This window comes from Ostrea edulis, chromosome 9 (assembly GCF_947568905.1).
Source record: "Ostrea edulis chromosome 9, xbOstEdul1.1, whole genome shotgun sequence".
Classification (NCBI taxonomy): domain Eukaryota; kingdom Metazoa; phylum Mollusca; class Bivalvia; order Ostreida; family Ostreidae; genus Ostrea; species Ostrea edulis.
Genome location: NC_079172.1, coordinates 13,525,612 through 13,546,989, shown reverse-complemented (window position 1 = coordinate 13,546,989; position 21,378 = coordinate 13,525,612). Strand labels below are relative to the sequence as shown.

Here is a 21,378-nt window from a genome sequence, read left to right as displayed (position 1 = left end):
GCTTTTGACGGCCGGTTCATCCCGATCGGGTTCGGGGTGTTAACGAGATTTGTTGCGTAATGTAACCCGAATTACTAGGAAATATCAACAACGCGCATTGAATTATTTTAATGAGAATATTGGGTATTTTATAGGGGGAAATTATGTTTTAGTAGGTAAGAATTTTATAAGAAAAAAATCTTTTGTCATTTGTCAAAAATTATTCCATCGACTAGCCTTAGAAATGTCCATCTACAGATCGGGGGTGTGGTTTGTAAAAGGCCTGAGAGAATACACAAAGTGAGTAAAGATGACAAATCATGTAACATATTATGACATCTAAATCGCCATTTGGTTTTTACATGAAGCAATCCGTTTCATATGATCATATTGTAACGTGCTAATGTCCAAGAATAAGGCAGATGTTATATTTACAGTTTATTTACAAATATACACATATTTACACACAACATTTATGTTGAACAACTTCAAATAGTTGAAGTTCAATATACACATCAGTCCATCTGCTTACGGAGCAGAACTGACATCCATCTGTATTAAACTCCAATACAGAACTGACTCAAACTTGGGCATGCCCCTCAAACTTCAAGGTTCCCAGTCAAAATCATAAAGCACCGATAATGGCTAACCTTAATCAGGAATATAAACAATTAACCCTTATATTCCCATGAGAACATCGGCGACCACTAGTGTAGGACGCTGACAGACATATCCCGTTACCCATTGTGATAACAGTATAGAGCAATAAATGCTGAGCATGCATACAAGATAAACAAGTGAACAGAATTAGTGAAACTCCAAAATTATGACATTGCTCCCTCCTTCAAAGACATGTGCCCACACATGTTATTTACAAATTAAAATTGACAGTTTTCTCAATGTACATTCTCAGTTAATTACACTGTCACTTTATAAATCCAATCGTTCCACAGGACGGCGGATTCGTTTACCGCGACCGTATTCTGCATCAATCCCTGCTTCGCAATCGTCATTATAACTCGCATTGTCAATAGAACGTACCTCGTCATCATCACCAGACTGCTGATCACTTGACGGCTGCCACGCGTCACTTTCGCCATAAAATGGTTTTAATCGGTTGTAATGCACAACACGCGGTCTGGAATTTGGTGTCTTTTGGATTCGGTACACAAGATCACTAATTGACGTAACTACGCGATAAGGTCCGTCCCAATTAGATTGTAATTTTGGGCTCACGCCGATTTTGCGTTTAGGATCAAATAGCCACACGAGGTCACTACTTTTATATGGGTTAAATTTCACAGAATAATCGTATCCAGACTTCTGTTTATCACTTGCACTTTTAATATGTTGTCTAGCCGATTCATGCACTTTGCTCATTTTGTCCTTCAAGTCTGCCACATATTCAGGCACACTGTTTGTTTCTTCTTTAGGAATACTTCCGTACATTAAATCCACAGGTAAACGTACTTCCCGACCTAACATCATCAAATTCGGGGAATATGACGTTGATTCCTGGTCAGCACTCCTATATGCCATCATTGTCATCGGGAGAATTTCGTCCCAGTCTCTTTGATCTTTAGACACTAATGTTGCAAGCATATTTCCAACCGTTTTATTGAAACGCTCAATCATTCCGTCAGATTGGGGGTGTAAAGCTGTAGTTCGAGTCTTCTCCATTCCTAGTAGTTTTGACATCGAGATGAATAGTCCAGATTCAAAATTTCTTCCCTGGTCGGAATGAATAAGTAAAGGGACCCCAAAACGACAAATGAACTCATCAACGAGCTTCCTGGCTACAGTCTCAGCCTCTTGATCTGGGATCGCGTATGCCTCAGTCCATTTAGTAAAATAATCTCCCACAACAAGAATGTATTTGTTTCCGCGTTCTGTTACAGGTAAGGGACCCATGATATCCAGGGCCACCCTCTCCATTGGAGCTCCCACATTGTAGATCTTCATAGGGGCCTTGTAGGATTTAGACGGACTTTTCCTTGCCAAACACTGTTCACATTTACGACACCAGTCCTTTACACTAGATCCAACACCCGGCCAATAAAATCGTTCTCGTATCCGAGACAAAGTTTTGTTGACTCCAAGATGGCCAGCTGTAACGGCATCATGAAGCGATTTTAATATATCTGCACGATATATTTCTGGCACAATCACTTGCCACGAAATTCGCTTCCCTGTATCATCTTCCCATCTCCGATGCAGGACACCATTCTTGAATTCCAGTCTTTGCCACTGAGACCACAAAGTTTTCACTGGCACACTTTCCAAACAGATTTCCTCCCATTTAGGCTTGGTATGGCTTTGCTGCAATTTTGAGAAAATAACACCTATTGTCGTATCGTCTCTTTGGGCTTTGGCCATTTGAGATTGTGATATTCCATTTATCCAGGAAAGTTGAGTCTTTTTACGGACAACATTGCATTTTCCTTCTTGACGAAAAGTTTGCTCAGTTCGCTCACAATATGAGCAGTCTTGGCAAGGTCAGCGCGACATCGAGTCAGCATTAACATGTTTTGCTCCAGCTCGATGTTCTATTTCAAAGTCATAAGTGCCAAGAACTTCCAGCCATCGAGCTAACTGTCCTTCAATATTTTTGAAATTCATAAGCCACCGAAGTGACCCATGGTCTGTGCGTAGGCGAAACTTCCTGCCATACAAGTAGCAGTGGAAGTGTTTTATGGACTCTACAATCGCGAGTAATTCCTTGCGGGTTACACAGTAGTTTGTTTCGGATTTCCCTAATGCATGACTAAAATAGCCTATTACTTTCTCCTTACCATCTTGAATTTGAGAAAGCACAGATCCAATGGCTTTGTTGCTAGCGTCTGTATCTAGGATGAACTCTGAGCCTTGAGGATCCGGGTATGCCAGTACCGGACTGTGCATTAGTTTAGATTTTAGCTGCTGGAAAGCCGTGTTGCACTCATCCGTCCACAGAAATGGTTTATTTTCTGTCATGGAATTTAATGGACGAGCAACTTTTGCAAAGTTCAAAATAAACTTGCGATAATAAGAGCATAATCCAAGAAAACTACGAAGCTGCTTAATGTTGACGGGCACAGGCCAATATTTTATGGCATCAATTTTTGATTGATCCACTTGAATTCCGTCCGGGGTTACAATATGCCCCAAGTATGTCACTCGCTTTTGAAATAAGAAACATTTCTTTGGACTTAATTTCAGTCCCGCAGTACGTAGTCGCAAAAGCACTTCCTCTAAATGATTTAACGTTGTCTCAAAGTCTTGACCGAAAACAATCACGTCATCAAGATAAACCAAACAGGTTTTCCAAGATAATCCCGATAAGACTTTACTCATTAACCTTTCAAAGGTGGCAGGTGCATTACACAGTCCAAAGGGCATGACCTTGAGCTAGTAAAGTCAAAAGGTAATCCGGAATTTTGCCATCTGGATAATAACAAGTTTTCTCACTTCGGTCTATTGTTACAGCTTCGCAGTGACCAACTACTGTTCTCGGATACAGTTTGATTGATTTGTCTGACACATTGAGCACACGTATAGGAATTTTTTCCTTCGACAAATCTACTACAGCTTTCCCTACAATCAGTTTATACTTTTCAGTGAATTTCTCCGTAGGAATAACAAGGCCGGTCTTAGGTACTGAATCGATATCCAAAACTTTTCCTTGAAGCAACATCTCACTTCCAGCTGGAACAACACTGGTATCTTCCAGAACAACCCTACAACAACGCATATAGTTGCACGAGAATGTTGAACATTTTACAATATGCCCATTCAATTTAAACTGACTATTTCCTACATCAAGAACACATTTATGTGCCTTCAAGAAATCAAATCCGAGCAATCCCTCAATGTCCTCATCAATGTCAACAATCCAGAATTCGTGCTGTACAGAAATGCCTGCGAGAGTCACGTTCATTGTCGCGATCCCTTTTGCATGAATACATTTGCCATCAGCCATCTTCATATTCATTTTAGAAGATTGTAATTCGGGGAATGGATTCATTTTCCTGTAGACACTGGTATTAATGATGGAGACATTGGCACCTGTATCTACAAGAAATCGTACAGATTCGGCATCATGTATACATCCATCCACATACATACCAGACCCGTCCTTCGATATTCGAGAAGATCGCGGGGCAAAGTTTGAATTTCCCTTACCAGAACTTGATGATTTTTTGGCTTTCGGGCAGTTCCTTCTAAAATGATTCCCACCACAGTTCCAACAACGGATTTCTTTTGTTGATGGTTTTGAATTAGCAGCACATGTATCTTTCGATTTTTTCATTGTTGCTATTTCCTTGCGCATTTCAACAAGTTCCTTTGAAATTTCTCCCATACATGCTTTAATGTCATCAGCACTGAATGATTTTTCATTTTCATAGTCACTGACAGTTACATTCCGCACCGCTGTAGTAGCTCATTTTTCTCGTTGTCTTTCTGCCATATTAAATGCATCCAGTTCCACGGACAGTTTTGTAGCATCATCAATGGTTTTTGGATGCGCTTGCTGAATCCTCAGTCTCATGTCGGAGTCAGTAAGGGCGTCTATGAAATGATCCCGACACAATGTTTCCAGTAGATCTCGCGGAGCATTAGGGTAAGCTTTTCTGCTCAATCGTTTTATATATTGAGCTAACTCCGGAAGTGATTGGTCTCTTTTCCGGACAAGGTTTTTTAGCTGAACTCGGAACAGTTCAGTTCTGTTCTCGGATCCAAAACGGCGACTGAGTGCAATTGACAATTCAACATAGGAACGTCGTTTTCCTGGCTCCAGATCAGCTAACACTCCTTGTGCAGCACCCCTTAACGAGGACGCTAAGAACATGGACTTCCTTATGTCGTCCCATCCATTTATCTCTGCCACGAGTTCAAACTGGACTTTATAATCATCCCACGGCTCAGACCCATCATATGCAGCTGGACGTACTAAAGGTTTCATGAAATCCCTGTTACTTTGATGATCATCATTGTAACTATTGTTTCTGAGTGCCGCTGTAGTATTGCGTATTTCTCTATCAAGCGCTGCACATTCTCTTTCTATACGCTGGATCTCATGAGGGGTGGATGTCATCGTCCCTATTCCTGTATCTGACCTATTACGTCTTATTCCTAATAGCACAGTTGGGGTATCTAAATTTTCTGCCATATCACTTGTAATAATAATCCCACCGCTGCCACCAAAATTGTAACGTGCTAATGTCCAAGAATAAGGCAGATGTTATATTTACAGTTTATTTACAAATATACACATATTTACACACAACATTTATGTTGAACAACTTCAAATAGTTGAAGTTCAATATACACATCAGTCCATCTGCTTACGGAGCAGAACTGACATCCATCTGTATTAAACTCCAATACAGAACTGACTCAAACTTGGGCATGCCCCTCAAACTTCAAGGTTCCCAGCCAAAATCATAAAGCACCGATAATGGCTAACCTTAATCAGGAATATAAACAATTAACCCTTATATTCCCATGAGAACATCAGCGACCACTAGTGTAGGACGCTGACAAACATATCCCGTTACCCATTGTGATAACAGTATAGAGCAATAAATGCTGAGCATGCATACAAGATAAACAAGTGAACAGAATTAGTGAAACTCCAAAATTATGACAATATGTTTTGCTTAAGTCCTAATGTTTTCCCCTTATTAAACCCTTCTTTATTTTTTATCTGCTTATTAAACACAAGTGTGTTATAATAAAATTGATTTTGTTACACATTTGTGATATTTTTAGTACTTTTATTTCTCTAACACTGATTTCTTACAGTGCTATTAGGTGTCCTTTTAAGGTATTCAATGTATAATGACCATATTTCATATGTAATAAATGGATGGTGGGATTTTTGTAATCATGGTATCATTTTGAAGGGTTCATCAAATAAAAATAATCCACCATAGGAATTTTCAAAATTTTGTTTACTCCTTGATTTATTTCACCTAGAATTTAACATTGAAGTATATGGGAAAAGCAGGTTTTATTACAATATTTTAAAAAGAAATGATATTTTCATACAAATCTCTTGGTAGAAAGTTACATACACTTTCTCTTAATGAAAATATGAAATAAAATTAATCATTGACCACACACATTTTTAGAAAATTCGATTTTTCTTATTTTTACAAAGGGCAGACAACTCTTCCAAAAAGTCTTAAGTGCAAAAAGGTCAGGTTCTAATCATTTACCAGTCATGTGAATTTCACCTGCTTCACTTTCATCATTATTCAACAATAAACATTTATGTTGATCTAAATCCTTCAAAATTGTTCATTTTCCTTACATTATACATGGAATACCTTAAATAAGTTAACTTTGTGTAATTGTATCATCATTGTTTGATATATTTTCTTTGATAATTTAAGTTCTGATTTTTTCTATATTGTTGGGGGTTTTTTTTTGGGGGGGGGGGGGAGGAGGATCTCCTGAGTTTACTTACTTGCAGGTGACCTATTACATTTGGTTGTCGTCTATTATCTTGTGTTAACAATTGAACAATTTTAACTTCTTCTTGATAACTACCAGTCCAATTCTTTTCAAATTTGGTAATTGAAGCATCTTTGGGATAAGAGGGACATAAATTGTAAATTTCAGGACTCCAGCACCCTTGGGGTCCTAGGAGTGGGGCTAAAACTGCCCAAAATTGACCATTTTCAAAAATCTTATCAAGAACCGCACACATGTAAGAAAAACTATATGTATATAAGTGATGTAGAGCAGGAAGGCCTCTACCAAAATTGTAAATTTCATGATCCCCAGGGTAGGGGCCAGCTCTGACCATAGGGCAGGGCCAAACTTGGTATATAGTGTTTGTGTGTAAAACACTTAAATAACATCTTCTTTAGTGCTATTGATGCTAAATTGAAACTAGATAGATCTATTTGAAAAGAACAGGTAGTCCTTTACCAATTAAAATTGTGAATTTGATGATCCCAGGGGTAGGGGTTTTGGTATTAGGATGGGGCCAAAATGGTCAGTTATTAAATGTGTGAACAATAGACATTTTTAACTTCTTCTTGATAACTACCATTCCGTATTACGCAAGATCGTAAATACCGAGTTAGCGGAACTCTCTTGTAAAGAAGTCTGGAAAAGCGTGTCGAGCTTGGGCATTTTTTGTTTATTCAAAACATGGCATCGGAAGACGATTTAACCTCCACGTGCTTTCCACTATTAAAAGCATTTTTAAATGAAAGGTGTGTAAAAGCGTCTGGATACAGGAAAAATGAACTTCTGAATTTAGCTCGCGAAGCTATATATTTTGACGCAAGCTCTTCTCAGCTTTGGGAATTTCCTGGCTGACAGCAGTAAGAAAAAATCCACCACATTTCCATTAAAATATATCAGTTGTGGATATTTCTGCGTATTATGTTTCTTTCTTGAATCATTACTACAGTCTACTGCAATGCAATGACAGTACACCATTGTTAAAATCAGGTGAATCGATCACGACAAAAGTTGCAGACCTGGCATTATTTACCAACATGCCCAAATTCTCGCATACTCTGGGTCTCGCGAGACTTTGAAAGGGGAAAGTAAAATTTAAAACCAAGACGGAAAAAGTAGTCGCGATCTTGCGTATTCTTTTCAAATTTGGTATGAAGCATTTTTGAAACAAGGGAGACATAAATTGTAAATTTCAGGATTCCTGCATCCCTGGAGCCTTAGGGATGGGGCAAAAACTGTCCAAAACTGATCAATTTTAAAAGATATTTTTCTCTAGAATTACACATGTTTAAGAAAAACTAAATGCATTGTGATGTAGACCAGAAAGGCCTCTACTAGAATTGTAAATTTCGTTATCCCTGGGGTAGGTATTCTCACACCCCAGGGCAAATTCAAGCTTGTAACAATCGTGGTCCCTGGGGGTAGGATGAGGCCACAATATGGGATCAAAGTTTTACATGTAAATATATGGAAAATCTTTAAATATGGGCCAATGTAACTCAGGTGAGCGATGTGGCCCATGGACCTTTTGTTAACTTAACCTCTGGATTGCTTTACTTTTGGTTTGTGTATATCTTAATAGTTTGGTCTGGTTATAATTTTACAGAAGTGGATTCCAATCAGCATGTAAGAATTTCAATAACGCTGACCTTGAAGTCAATGCTAGCGGTAGAAGTTTTATGATAACTGGAGCAAACAGTGGGATTGGAAAGTGTGCAGCCATCGCTGTTGCACAGAAAGGTATAGAGTCTCAGTAAAAGGTTTATTGTCACCTGAGTAAAGCAATACAAATGTGTCATAGCACATCTTTGATATTGCTCTCGAATTTTCCCTGTCAAGCATCTGAGACAAAAATGTTTTATTTATATATAATTGATCTTTAGAAATTATGAATATCATGAAATGTTTGATCCCCGCAATTGATTTCTAGAGAATCTTCCTATCTATGATGACACACCAGGTACAATCTATTAATTGTGTATAACAATACACCGGGTAGAGTCTCCAGTTTGTTGTGTACAACAAATACAGAGTAAACTCTTCAGTCTGGTTGTGTATAAAGACATCCTGCTTATTTTGTTCACATTCTGAACTTGTGTATCCAAATTTGTATTACTGCATGTACATGTAGGTGGCACTGTGCATATGGTGTGTAGAGATGTTACTAGAGGAGAAGAGGCAAGGCAAGAAATCATAACACAGACTGGGAACCAGGCAAGTTCTCACTGTGAACCAGATACATTAGTTTTGGTATCTCTGAGAAGTCCTATTGTAACTTTGATAACATAACAAAATGTCTTTGTACAGATTAAGAATATGTAATTTTATATTCTGTAATTAATTTCTGTAGTGATTTACATATGGAAACTGCTATTTAACTGAGGACATAATTGTTTTTATTTTTACGCAGGATGTTCACTTACATCAGCTTGATATGTCTAAACCAAGAGACATTTTCAAGTTTGTCAGAGGCTTCAGAGAATCTGGAAAAGTCCTTGATGTTTTGGTAATTACAAGTCTGAAGATGTTATTGTTGAAAATTTCAGTGTCAGTATATCTATAACTTTTCATGAACACATCAGATGTTCATTTAGGCATTTAATATGCATATTGTAAGTCACTGAAAGGTAATCAATATGAAGAAAAAGTATCAATATCATATCAAAGTTCAACTCCATCGTGGACAGATATATAGATTATGTGTATGAATATATGATTTGTTGATATCCAGATGTATTTAAGTTTATTAGGAGTTTTAATAGTAAATCTAGAAAAGTCCTTAATTGATATATGAGTAAAACATGACAACATATTGTCACATTAGTGGCTTATTCCTCAGTTTGTCGATATGCATCTCTGCATGGCCTAGCTATGACATGCATCTCCTTGTGTAGTACATGTATATATGATTTGCAGATTAACAATGCTGGATGCATGGTGAACACAAGGGAATTAACTGAGGAGGGTCTGGAAAAGAATTTTGCAACAAATACTCTTGGTAATGAATTCAAGATACAGCAGAAAATCAATTGATGTTAATTAGAATCATTTTTTAACGTGGCCCCTGTCAAAGAAGGGACATATTATAGTATGGCTCTGATCGTCTGTCCATCTGGACCTTGTAGGCAAACTGTGAAATGAATCATATGTTCTATAATCTTACAACTTGATACATTTGAACACCATGATGAGAGGAAGATGCTTATTGTTTTTCCAGGTCAAAGGTCAAGATCGTAGTATCAGTTAATAGGAAAACCTTATAGGCTGAGTACAGACCAAACTATTGGGGCTAGGACAGTCACATTTGGTACACATACTCCTCATATCAATTAGAGGATGTATTTTGTTCTTCAAGGTCAAAGGTCAAGGTTGTAGAATCACTTAGAAGGAAAACTTTGTAAGCAGGATACAGACCGAACCATTGAGGCTAATACCGTTAAACTTGGCACACATACACCTTACCGTAAATCTGGATATTTTTGCGTCGATTTATTTTTGCGAATTTGAGTAAAAAGCCTATAAATTTATTTTTGTGTTTCTTATTTTTGCGAATTTATGTAACGACATATTTAAAAACGTGTGAAACATTATTTTTGAGAAAAATATTTTTGCGAATCCAACTGACTTGCAAAAATGCTAAGAATTAATCAACAGCAAAAATAACCAGATTTACAGTATACCAAACAAATGATGCCTATTGTCTCTCAAGGTCAAAGGTCATGGTCATAGTATCACATAGTAGAAAAACCTTGTTTTTGTTACAGATACAGATGTTGCTCTGAAAAGTCACAAGCTTCATCTCAGATAAATATACTTGTAAGTGCAGTTTGCATTTCAGCTTGATTGGTGCACCATGACTTACTCTAGGGACAAAAGTAGATCAAACATTTTTTCAGATTTTTTTCTGATTATAAATTCAGGTATTGCCCTGAAATTTTGTCACAACCTCCCTCGCAGAGAAATACATAATCAGTTCACATTTCAACTTGATTGGTGCACTGTGACCTACTTTAAGGCTAGTAGTAGGTCAAAAAGTTTTCTGGACTTTTTCTCATCATGGATACAAATATTTCACTGACATTTTGTCACAACCTCCCTCTCAGAGAAATATATATAATCAGTTCACATATCAGAACGATTGATGCACCATGACCTGCATTAAGGCTTTTCTATTCTGAATTAGTATATAACATTAATTCAGGGTGCATTATGTACTGTTTACATGTCCTGGGGGCGTATGTTGTAGCATTTGTGGTACTCTTGTTAATCAAGAGAGGCTAACAACTCGCTGAAACATCCATAACTCAGCCACACTGAGCCAAGAGTCATATAAATTGGCTCACATAGAATAAACATATTAATCCAATTTTAATGTATTGGTAATCATTAAACAGTACGCACAAAAGTAACCCCATACTTTTACTAGCTTACGACTGACTTCTCAGAATTTCTTTGTGAGGGAAAAAGGACAAGTAACTAAATGTCAGAAAATTGCTGAACAAACACATTACATACTTGATTATGTTTTGCTCACCTGAGTTATGACCTTGCCCTCTTATAATTTTTTAATCTAAACACTGTTAGATCCCCATAATGATTTAAATTTTCTTGTTCATTGTGTCGGAACAAGTTGAATTGTACATACGAGGTGGGTATGTGGGATCATGTTTGATCCCACCCATTCGTACATATTCTTATATTATTTATAACCATTGAGATCAGCACCCTCAAACTTAATATTTATGCCCTCCTTCAAAGAAGAGGGGCATATTAATTTGCACCTGTTGGCCGGTCGGTCGGTCGACCACATGTTCTCCGCTCAATATCGTGAGAACCATTCACTTGATCATAATGATATTTCATATGTGGGTTAGTTATGAGTAGAAGAGGACCCCTATTGTTTTTCAGGTCCAAAGGTCAATCTACTCTGGATATAGTAATATACTGTCCATTCAATATCTTGAGAACCCTTTGCTTGACAGACATCAAACTTGGTACACTGGTACATCTTCAGGAGAAGATGACCCCTATTGATTTTGAGGTCACATGGTCAAAGGTCAAGAGTCAAACTGGACATAGGAATATACTGTCCATTCAATATCTTGAGAACCCTTTGCTTGACAGACATCAAACTTGGTACACTGGTACATCTTCAGGAGAAGATGGCCCCTATTGATTTTGAGGTCACACAGTCTAAGGTCAATGGTTGAACTGGACCTAGTAATATATTGTCTGCTATATTTTAAGAATTATTAGCTTGATTGACACCAAAGTGAGTACACTGGTATATCTTCAGGAGAAGATGGCCCCTATTGATTTTGAGGTCACACAGTCTAAGGTCAATGGTTGAACTGGACCTAGTAATATATTGTCTGCTATATTTTAAGAATTATTTCCTTGATTGACACCAAACTTGGTACACTGGTACAGCATAAGGAGTAGATGACCCCTATTTATTTTTATGTCACTTGGTCAATCCACTCTTGACATAAGAAGATATTGTCTGCTCAATATTTTGAATTGATGATACTACTATCAATTAAATGATGTGTGTGAATAACTCTTTTCAATTTTGCACCATGGGGGGGCATATTTGTTTTACAAACATCTCGTGTTTCCTTTACCTTGTGTCAAGACAAGGTTATCGTACATGTGATCTGGGCCTTTTGGGTCAAATCTGACCCCACCCTATCATATCTGGTTTGGTATCTTGAATCTTAGGAGACCTTAAACCAAATATATTTTTGTTCCTGTTTCAAAGACATGTTAAGTGGGCTCTGCGGCCGGGTTTGATCTTGCCCCTTTATAAATGTTGTGGTACTTTTGATCTATTCAGACCCCTGCTATCAAACCATTTGTTGTACCCCTTGTGGTTCAGTAGTACCTCAAGAAGGGTCACTGGGGTCACAACTAACCCCACCCAGTCATAAATGGTCCTATATCCTGAAAACTATAAGGATCCATGACCTCAAATCAAAAATCTCCTTGTTCCATTTTGAAGACAAATTCACTGCTCCCATGAAAAAGGCCTCTTGGGTTGTGCCAGCATGACTCCACCCTATCTCATGTGGTCAAACAATGATAAACCGTTTCCTCAGATTTTTTATTTTTTCATTTATATCTGTTTATTCATAAGTATTCATACCTTTCTATAGTTCAACATTTTAAATTGCAAATTTCTTTTTTATTTTCATGGAGCATGCTAGGTTGCCAGGTGAACATTGTGGCCCTTGCACCTCTTGTGTATCATTGATATTTGAGATATGATTCCCATTTTCAGTGCTTATCGTATTATTGCTCATCTATAACTGACCTGTAAAAATCTCCTGTGTGTTATATGATGACTGTAGCACAGATTAATTGCTTAATGGCATCAATTTTTAACCTATGGAATAATATATCAATATAAAATTTACATGATTTTCTGATGCAAGCATTTCTTAGATGTCATCCAAAAAGCAATAATCTGTGAAGATAACGGTTTTGGAATTGACAATTCTACTTGTATATATAAACAAAAACAAAATTTGAAAAACTCTAGTAAGATATAATCAAAAAGTTATTTGAATAATTTTAATGTGAAAATAGATTTCAGGGTTAAAATTTGGTTATACCCCTAAACAGTGATGAACTGCAGCTACAGTTCTCAACAATACATCTGTGTTTTCAAAGACTGTTTATAAGATAATTATATTAGCATTGTGTGTTGATACACTTTTGTCCCACTGCTAATGATATGAAATGAACATTGACATCATAAGATTTCTATTCGTCTTATAGGAATCCACATACTGACCACAGAACTAGTACCTTTGCTGTCAGAAAGGAACAAACCGAGGGTGGTGAGTATTTTTGTAACAAGAGATCTAAATCACAGTTCACATGTTATGCATTTGTCATCAAGATGTCCTTTGTTAGTATATTTATACCAATATCGATGGGAAATACAGATATGTGAATATATAAGTGCATGGTTAAATGGATTACATGTTCATGGTTAAATGGATGTTTGTTAGTATTACATGTTCATGGTTAAATGCATGTTTGTTAGCATTACATGTTCATGGTTAAATGGATGTTTGTTAGCATTACATGTTCATGGTTAAATGGATGTTTGTTAGTATTACATGTTCATGGTTAAATGGATGTTTGTTAGTATTACATGTTCATGGTTAAATGGATGTTTGTTAGTATTACATGTTCATGGTTAAATGCATGTTTGTTAGTATTACATGTTCATGGTTAAATGGATGTTTGTTAGCATTACATGTTCATGGTTAAATGGATGTTTGTTAGTTTTACATGTTCATGGTTAAATGGATGTTTGTTAGTATTACATGTTCATGGTTAAATGGATGTTTGTTAGTATTACATGTTCATGGTTAAATGCATGTTTGTTAGCATTACATGTTCATGGTTAAATGGATGTTTGTTAGTATTACATGTTCATGGTTAAATGCATGTTTGTTAGTATTACATGTTCATGGTTAAATGGATGTTTAACTATAGAGGATTTAGATGTACATCACACTCCTATACCAACATCTTACTTACAGAACATTTGAGAAATAAGTCTCATTTTTTTAAAAATGCATGACGATATGAACTGTCACACTTTATACCGGCAAACTTCATGAAGCATGTTAGCGCTTTATTAAAAGTATGCTGATGTGAAGTATTGCAGTTCGTACCCTCATGTACTGTAGTAGGAAGGAGTTTCACATCACTGCCAATAATGGAAATACTACAGTACTTTCAAAAGTGAGATTTATTTTATATATTTACATTCTACTTTCATTTCTGTCAGAATTAATTCCCAGCCATTGAAATAGATGTATACTATGATGCATAAACAAGGATCTGCTTCATTTGATGTGTATATTTTGTACATGTATTACTGAATATTCTCACAGGATTCAATGACTTTTGGTGTATGTTGCAGATAACAGTGTCTTCAGGTGGAATGCTGACCCAAAAGCTGGACATTAAAGACTTACAGTTTGAGAAGATGCAGCCTTTTGATGGCACAATGGCATATGCTCAGAACAAACGCCAACAGGTTGTCATGACAGAAGAGTATGCTAGACGCTATCCCAAAGTGCACTTCTCTAGTATGCATCCTGGCTGGGCTGACACACCCGGTAAGCTGAATAAAGATTCTCAATTCTTAGAAGGTGCACACAGGTTGTGGGTGTTTGTTTCTAAGGCCAAATTTTTAAATTTGCATTTGACAGGGATAAGGTTTTACCCTCTCTTTGGAACACAGAAGTATATGTAAATAGATCAAGCAATACAATTAAGTTTTTTTCCAATCAATGATTATGCATAATCAATGTAAAAGATATTTAACACAAGTACAGACTGTATTTTATGAAAACAGCTATGATTGATCATCAGGGTTTGAAATCTTGATCAAATGGAGGCCATGTTTTATAGACAGCTCATTTTATTACTTCTCGGGTTTTAGACTATCATAAATTTTTGGAATATTTCATCAAAATTTACAAAGATATAAATCAAGAACATTTTATTTACATTCCAGTTGCCTTAACAATAAGCTCAGCCTACCTACTACAATGTTTTTGTCCTTTGTTGCCATCACCATTTAATATTCTTCTCAGGGACAATTTCATTTTGTAGTCCCTGCCTCTCTCTCACCCCCACCCCCTCCCATAGTTGGGGAAGGACTGAATAGTGAAGCCAAACCTGATGCAATCTTTAGAAATATTCTTCACTCTGAAGCATCTACAAAATAAATGTAGCAGACACCCTGTGTAAATTATACTTATGATAAGCAAGGACGCCTGCACTTAAATGTGATGCACATGGTCCCTGTTGGTAAGGAACTTTGGTGTTGGGGATAGGGCTGTGAATGGTTGATAGAGTAAACATGCATTCTTTTCTTCAAAATTCTTCTTGTCCAGTCCTGATATCAGACAACTAAAGTAACTCACTTGATTATTTTGACATACTCTACATGTATATGACAATCAGTCTGTTGCCTAGACATTTATAAATGCATATTACCACAGGAGGAAACAAACTGATAATACTATAAAATAAAATAAAATTACAGTTATTCCTTAAAACACAGACAAGCTCACTCGATTATTTTGACTTATGCTACTTGTATATGATAACACATGATATACAAATGTACAAAAGTAATATTTGTCAAAATAATCAAGCAAGCTTGGTGTGTCTGTGAATTTAATGATACATCACAGGTCAAGAAAAATCTACTCTCAAAGTGGGGAGAGGCTTCATATGACATAATGATGTACATGTACCAGCTAGTACTCAATCCATCAGAATGATAACGAACTGACATTAGTTACACTGACCTGTGAAATGTGTAAACCAGTAAACACACTTGTGTTTATTTTTAATTGATATTGATTATTTACTGTGCTTGATAAAAGATATCTCATCACCTATACTTCTGTATGTACATGTTTTAAACACGTTGATAATTATATAAACCTTTACATCAGTACACATGTACCGATTACTCGGAATTACGGGTGTTATCATATCTCCCTATCACATGCCTTTCGTTTTATCATCAGTAGACCGGTTATCTCTGAATTTGATACCCTTCCTTATAGATAATATTTCTATTATTTAAGCTAGTGAATAATTTATGATCAGTGTTAGTGGAATAAAAGCATAGCAGAGCACTAGAATATGCACTAAAAATATCAATGATAGAGAAAAATTTTATGTTATAATGCAACAAGGACAATGAAACTATAAATCTAATATTAAAAAAAATATTTAAAAAACTTAAAGCATTTATATTGTGCCAGTCGTTGTACACGGGACGTATTCATTTTAAATCTATACTTTAAAATAAGGATAAAATAATTGTATTTTGAACAGCTGTGAGGTCTGCTATGCCTGGTTTTTATGAGAAGATGAAGACTCGACTGAGGACGGCGGAGGAGGGAGTGGACACTCTGGTCTGGTTAGCCTTGTCTGAAGCAGCTCTCAAACAAACTAGTGGTCTCTTTTTTCAAGGTTTAGCTTTATTTTACATTTATATATTATATATATATTTGTTGGCTAAAGCTAAAAGTCTAGATAACATAACATTTTAATTTCAGGAAAGGTTTCAAAATTGAAAATTTCAGTGGTTTATATGTGGATACAGGATCTTGTTCTGAAAATATTATTTAACAAGGGGAGATAATTATAGTATGAATCTTCTATTAGATTTTAACAGATTACTTCTCACTATTTTTACAGATCGATCCCCTGTAGCTACACATCTTCCACTGGCCTGGTCAAAAGCCACACCTCAAGACTGTCAACAGCTCATGAACCAGCTAGATCAAATTTCTCTACAGTTCAAAGGCTAAAGAAAACATGTATTTAAGTACAAATTAGATTCATTCACAGAATCAGTGACTGGGTCATGTACAAGGTCATGGATTCTGAAACAAGGTCATTGACTGGTTCCCAGACCAGGTCATTGATTTTTTCAGGGGCAAGATGACATGTGTGTTGTTAAGGTATGGGTGGAAAAAAAATGGAAATTATATGTATATCTACATGTATATACATGAATTCATTAAAGCCACATCAGTTAAATGATCAGCGATGAGAGTAAAAATTGAGAATGTACAGCAATATTATGTTTATACTTTAGTTAGTCATTTGTATAGAAATATTGACCAAATGATATTGTATTATTTTAATGTCAGTTTTGTAATGTCCTGTGAATATCCTCGTAACCTCCGATTCACTATATCTCAATAAATGTATTGAATACTTGAACCAAACTTCATAATGTGGCTTTTTAATGTTTCTGTCTATACAAAACGTTTTACTGCAAGAGCACTTTTTGCATGGAACAACTCATATTATCATACTTTCAAGTAAAATACTAGAATCTGGTAGGCCAAGAAACAATTGAAAAAACATAATGTTTCCCTCTAGAGAATAGAAAGCATGTGTTCCAGGGTGATAGTGTCTAGCAACGGGTAACATTACTTGACAAGGGGTGGTATTTTAAAAATTATCACATGCATCAAATTTATACACATACATTTCGCCATTGATTGTCAGGTGACATCATTTGAGCAAATTGTGAGTTGTACATGTATCCCTAAAAGTGAGCTGTGATATGTCCATGTATCCCTAAAAGTGAGCTGTGATATGTACATGTATCCCTAAAAGTGAGCTGTGAGTTGTACATGTATCCCTCAAAGTGAGCTGTGATATGTACATGTATCCCTAAAAGTGAGCTGTGATATGTACATGTATCCCTAAAAGTGAGCTGTGATATGTCCATGTATCCCTAAAAGTGAGCTGTGAGTTGTACATGTATCCCTAAAAGTGAGCTGTGAGTTGCTGATTATTACAGAATTTACCATAACTTTGAATTATTTCACCATGTTTTCTTTAATTTTTTTTTTTTACATGTTTACAATAGCATAGATCAAATTTCTGCTTTGTTGTATAAATAACATTTAGTATTATAAAAGAAATATTGCATGTAGTTGAGGGGAACATTGAAAATTTTCACCCTTCGATAAACCATGGTCAACCTCGGCTACACCTCGGTTGACCATGGTTTTCTCGGGATGAAAATTTTCAGTGTTCCCCTCAACTGCATGCAATATTTATATATTGTTTTAACTATTGAATTCTTAGAACATGAATTGATTGGTTTATTCCTGACATACAACATGTTATTAATATAAACTGCCATATCGCAGCAGATTTTCCCTGTGATGGACTAGAATACAGCGGACTTTTGATGTCGAACACAGTGAAGGGATACGGACCTTCCAAAAAAATATATTTGTTATGAAGGAGCCAAAACACTGAAAAAGACACATGTACAGTATTTTTGAAAATACACAAGGATATTAACTGCAATGCTTCATGCCAACATGCTTAACAATGCCTTTTATTTCTTGAATTGATCTCGCAGAAAACCATACTTAATGACCTCACACCTATGTTCAATCAATGTTTTTTTTTAAGGTCTGTATATCTAAAAATAGATTTTATCACTAGCTTTATACATTTTCATAAGCATATAACATTTCCAAGGTCAGTTAGCACAAATGTAGAGAAAGAAGTGCTTCATAGAACAAGAAGCCCATGGGCCACATAGCTCACCTGAGTTACCTTGGTCCATATTTAAAGATTTCCCTATATATATTTTTTCATGTAAAACTTTGATCCCTATTGCCACAACCTACCCCTGGTGGTCATGATTTTTACAAACTTGAATCTGCACTACATCAGGAAGCTTTCATGTAAAAGTAAACTTCTCTGGCCCAGTGGTTCTCAAGAAGAAGATTTTTAAAGATTTTCCCTGTATAATTGTATGTGAAACTTTGATCCCTTATTGTGGCCATAACATACCCCTACGGACCGGGATTTTTTACAAATTGAATCTGTATTATGTCAGGAAGTTTTCATGTAAATGTAATCTTTTCTGGCCAAGTGGTTCTTGAGAAGATTTCTAAAGGTGTCCCTTCTATATTTGTATGTAAAATTTTGATCCCCTATTGTGGCCCCATCCTACCCCTGAGGGCCATGATTTGAACAAACTTGAATCTGCACTATGTCGGGAAGCTTTTATGTAAATTTGTACTTTCCTGGCTCAGTGGTTCTTGAGAAGAAGATTTTTAAAGGTGTTCCCTATATTCGCATGTAAAACTTTGATTCCCTATTGCTACCTCAACCTACCTCTGAGGGTCAGGATTTTAACAAACTTGAATCTGCACTATGTAAGGAAGCTTTCATGTACATTTCAGCTCTTCTGGCCCAGTGGTTCTTGAGAAGATTTTCCAATAACCTCAATGTATTTTTGTGATTATCTCCCCTTTGAGCTTTGAGCTTACATCACAAGTGAGCTAAAAAGTGGTTGAATGAAAGTTTTAAGGTACAACTTAAAATGGGTTACACATTACGTAGGAAATTATATCACCTGAAACCAGGAAGTACCATTTAGCACAAAAACAGCCGGGTTAATTATACATTTCCTGTGTATATCCTGTTTCTGTATAATATTTGCATGTAGATATATGATATTTTGCTCATTCAGATTTACATGTAACTGATACTGTTCATCATACTCAATCCAAGTCTAAATGGAAGTTTAACACCATCATTTTCAGTTAACCTTTAATTGATGTTGCAAACAGAATTGTTAATGACATGTTGTTTCATTTGGAAAAAAAGCAAACAAAAAGTTCTCAAGAGAAACTTAACTGACATTTTAATTAGTCTTTCATTTTGGAATTGCTATAATTAAGGTCTTCCGTAACGACGGAATACCTTCCACTGATTGTGCTGGTTAAGATTATTCTTATTATTCTTTTTTTTTCTTTTTCCTAGACGCTAACTTTGAAGCTTCATATCTCGCTCATTTCTGCATGGATTATGCTCAAATTTTCAGAGTTTATAAACTTTACAGAACAATTTTAAAATAATGTACTACATTTCAGAAATTCCCTTCTGTTCACGAGTTATTCCCCTTTGAATGAAATTTTAGGGGCTTTGGTTTCCAGACAAAGGCTCCGAGACTGTATAAGCTTGAGCATAAAATGCATTGAAAATGAAAAGTAGGAGCATTGTAGTTGTGCACATCGTTTTTTGTTTTTGGATTACAGCGTTCGAAATGGTGGTTGACAGGGTTCAAAAATTAGGACGCCTAAAGGAGCAAAAAATTACACATATTTTCCTTTGTATCTTTTAAACTAAAAATATTTTGTTAAGACGTGTAGAACAAAAGTTGTGCAAAATGTTAAGCGCTTTCTTTTGATATTCCTAAAAATGGACTGGCCCCTTAAATGAGGGATCTGGGGATCTTCAAAGTTTTCGCTTTCTAACTCAAAAACGGTAAATATTTCGATATGGCTTTCGCTGGAAAAGTTGTTCTTTAACATCTTATTGATCTCATAAACATAATATTTTGCTCGAGTATTGTGTTATATATGAGTAAAATGCTTGACCTGCAAACAGGTAACCGTATCATTAGGTAGGTGAAGGGGGAAAAATTTGTGTATAACTTACTTCGGCACGTGCCCCTGGCGTGAAATTCATACGCGACTTCTGTGCGCACTGTGTACATAATATACCTACATGTATTTACGCAGATAGATATTAAAGTTTAATAAAATATTCAAGATATGATAGCAATTTATTTGATTTGTATGTATAAATAATTCAAACTCGATGAATTATTCTCTTCAGTCTGAATATTATGCTATCATAATGTTGTATGATAAAATATTGGTAACAGCTATAAACCTTTATTGTATGTCCTGAACCATAAATTTCATAAATTTAAATAGCAATTTTTCCTTCATTATTGGGACTGAAAAGTTAAATGCTGAAAGAATTTAATCCCACATACACGCGCGCCTCAAAAGACTGATTCGTGGAATGAGATCATACACGCATGTACTTGAGTAGTATAAATTTATTAAACACCTAACGATAAAAATTTATAGAACACCTTTATAGCTTCATTTCAATGATATATATTAAATTCTCAAACTATTTCATTAGTACATACGAGAAGTCAGAATCGCCAGCGTAGCCAAACTACTTATATCGTTACAGTACTTATCTTCCTGTCACAGTACAGTTGATTATTTTCTTTCTTTAACTTGTATTCGTCTTTTGTAAAATCACTGGATAAGTATTTTCAAATAATTTTCCCCGGGGTGATGTTACGTATAACATATCAAGAGGGAAAGAAGGCGAAAGTTAGATCCCACACACACATACTCGTGTACGGTTCCTGTATTTTCATGTTAACTAGGCTGCATTAGGACCTGACCCAAGGACATATGGTCAAGTTTAAGGTTTTTATGTCACACAGCTCCGACGGAAGACCTCTCGTTGCTTTGCAACGAGCTTGGCTCTAGTTACATATATAATACTACATGTGCAAACACGTTTGTTTGTTTC

General features: G+C 35.9%; 1 protein-coding gene across 2 annotated transcripts; it reads left to right on the top strand.

The window, feature by feature from the left end:
- Nucleotides 1–17,222, top strand: LOC125658995 (dehydrogenase/reductase SDR family member 12-like). Of its 2 annotated transcripts, none has more exons than XM_056148595.1 (9): nt 1–279; nt 8,045–8,178; nt 8,570–8,652; nt 8,849–8,944; nt 9,355–9,436; nt 13,219–13,280; nt 14,381–14,579; nt 16,321–16,458; nt 16,687–17,222. In XM_056148595.1, the coding sequence occupies exons 1-9, from the start codon at nt 224–226 to the stop codon at nt 16,797–16,799; spliced, it is 963 nt and encodes a 320-aa protein (XP_056004570.1). In that variant the 5' UTR covers nt 1–223; the 3' UTR covers nt 16,800–17,222. The 2 variants fall into 2 exon arrangements, with proteins under 2 accessions (XP_056004570.1, XP_056004571.1); XM_056148596.1 differs by having other exon boundaries at nt 47–155.
- The last annotated feature ends 4,156 nt before the right edge of the window (nt 17,223–21,378 follow it).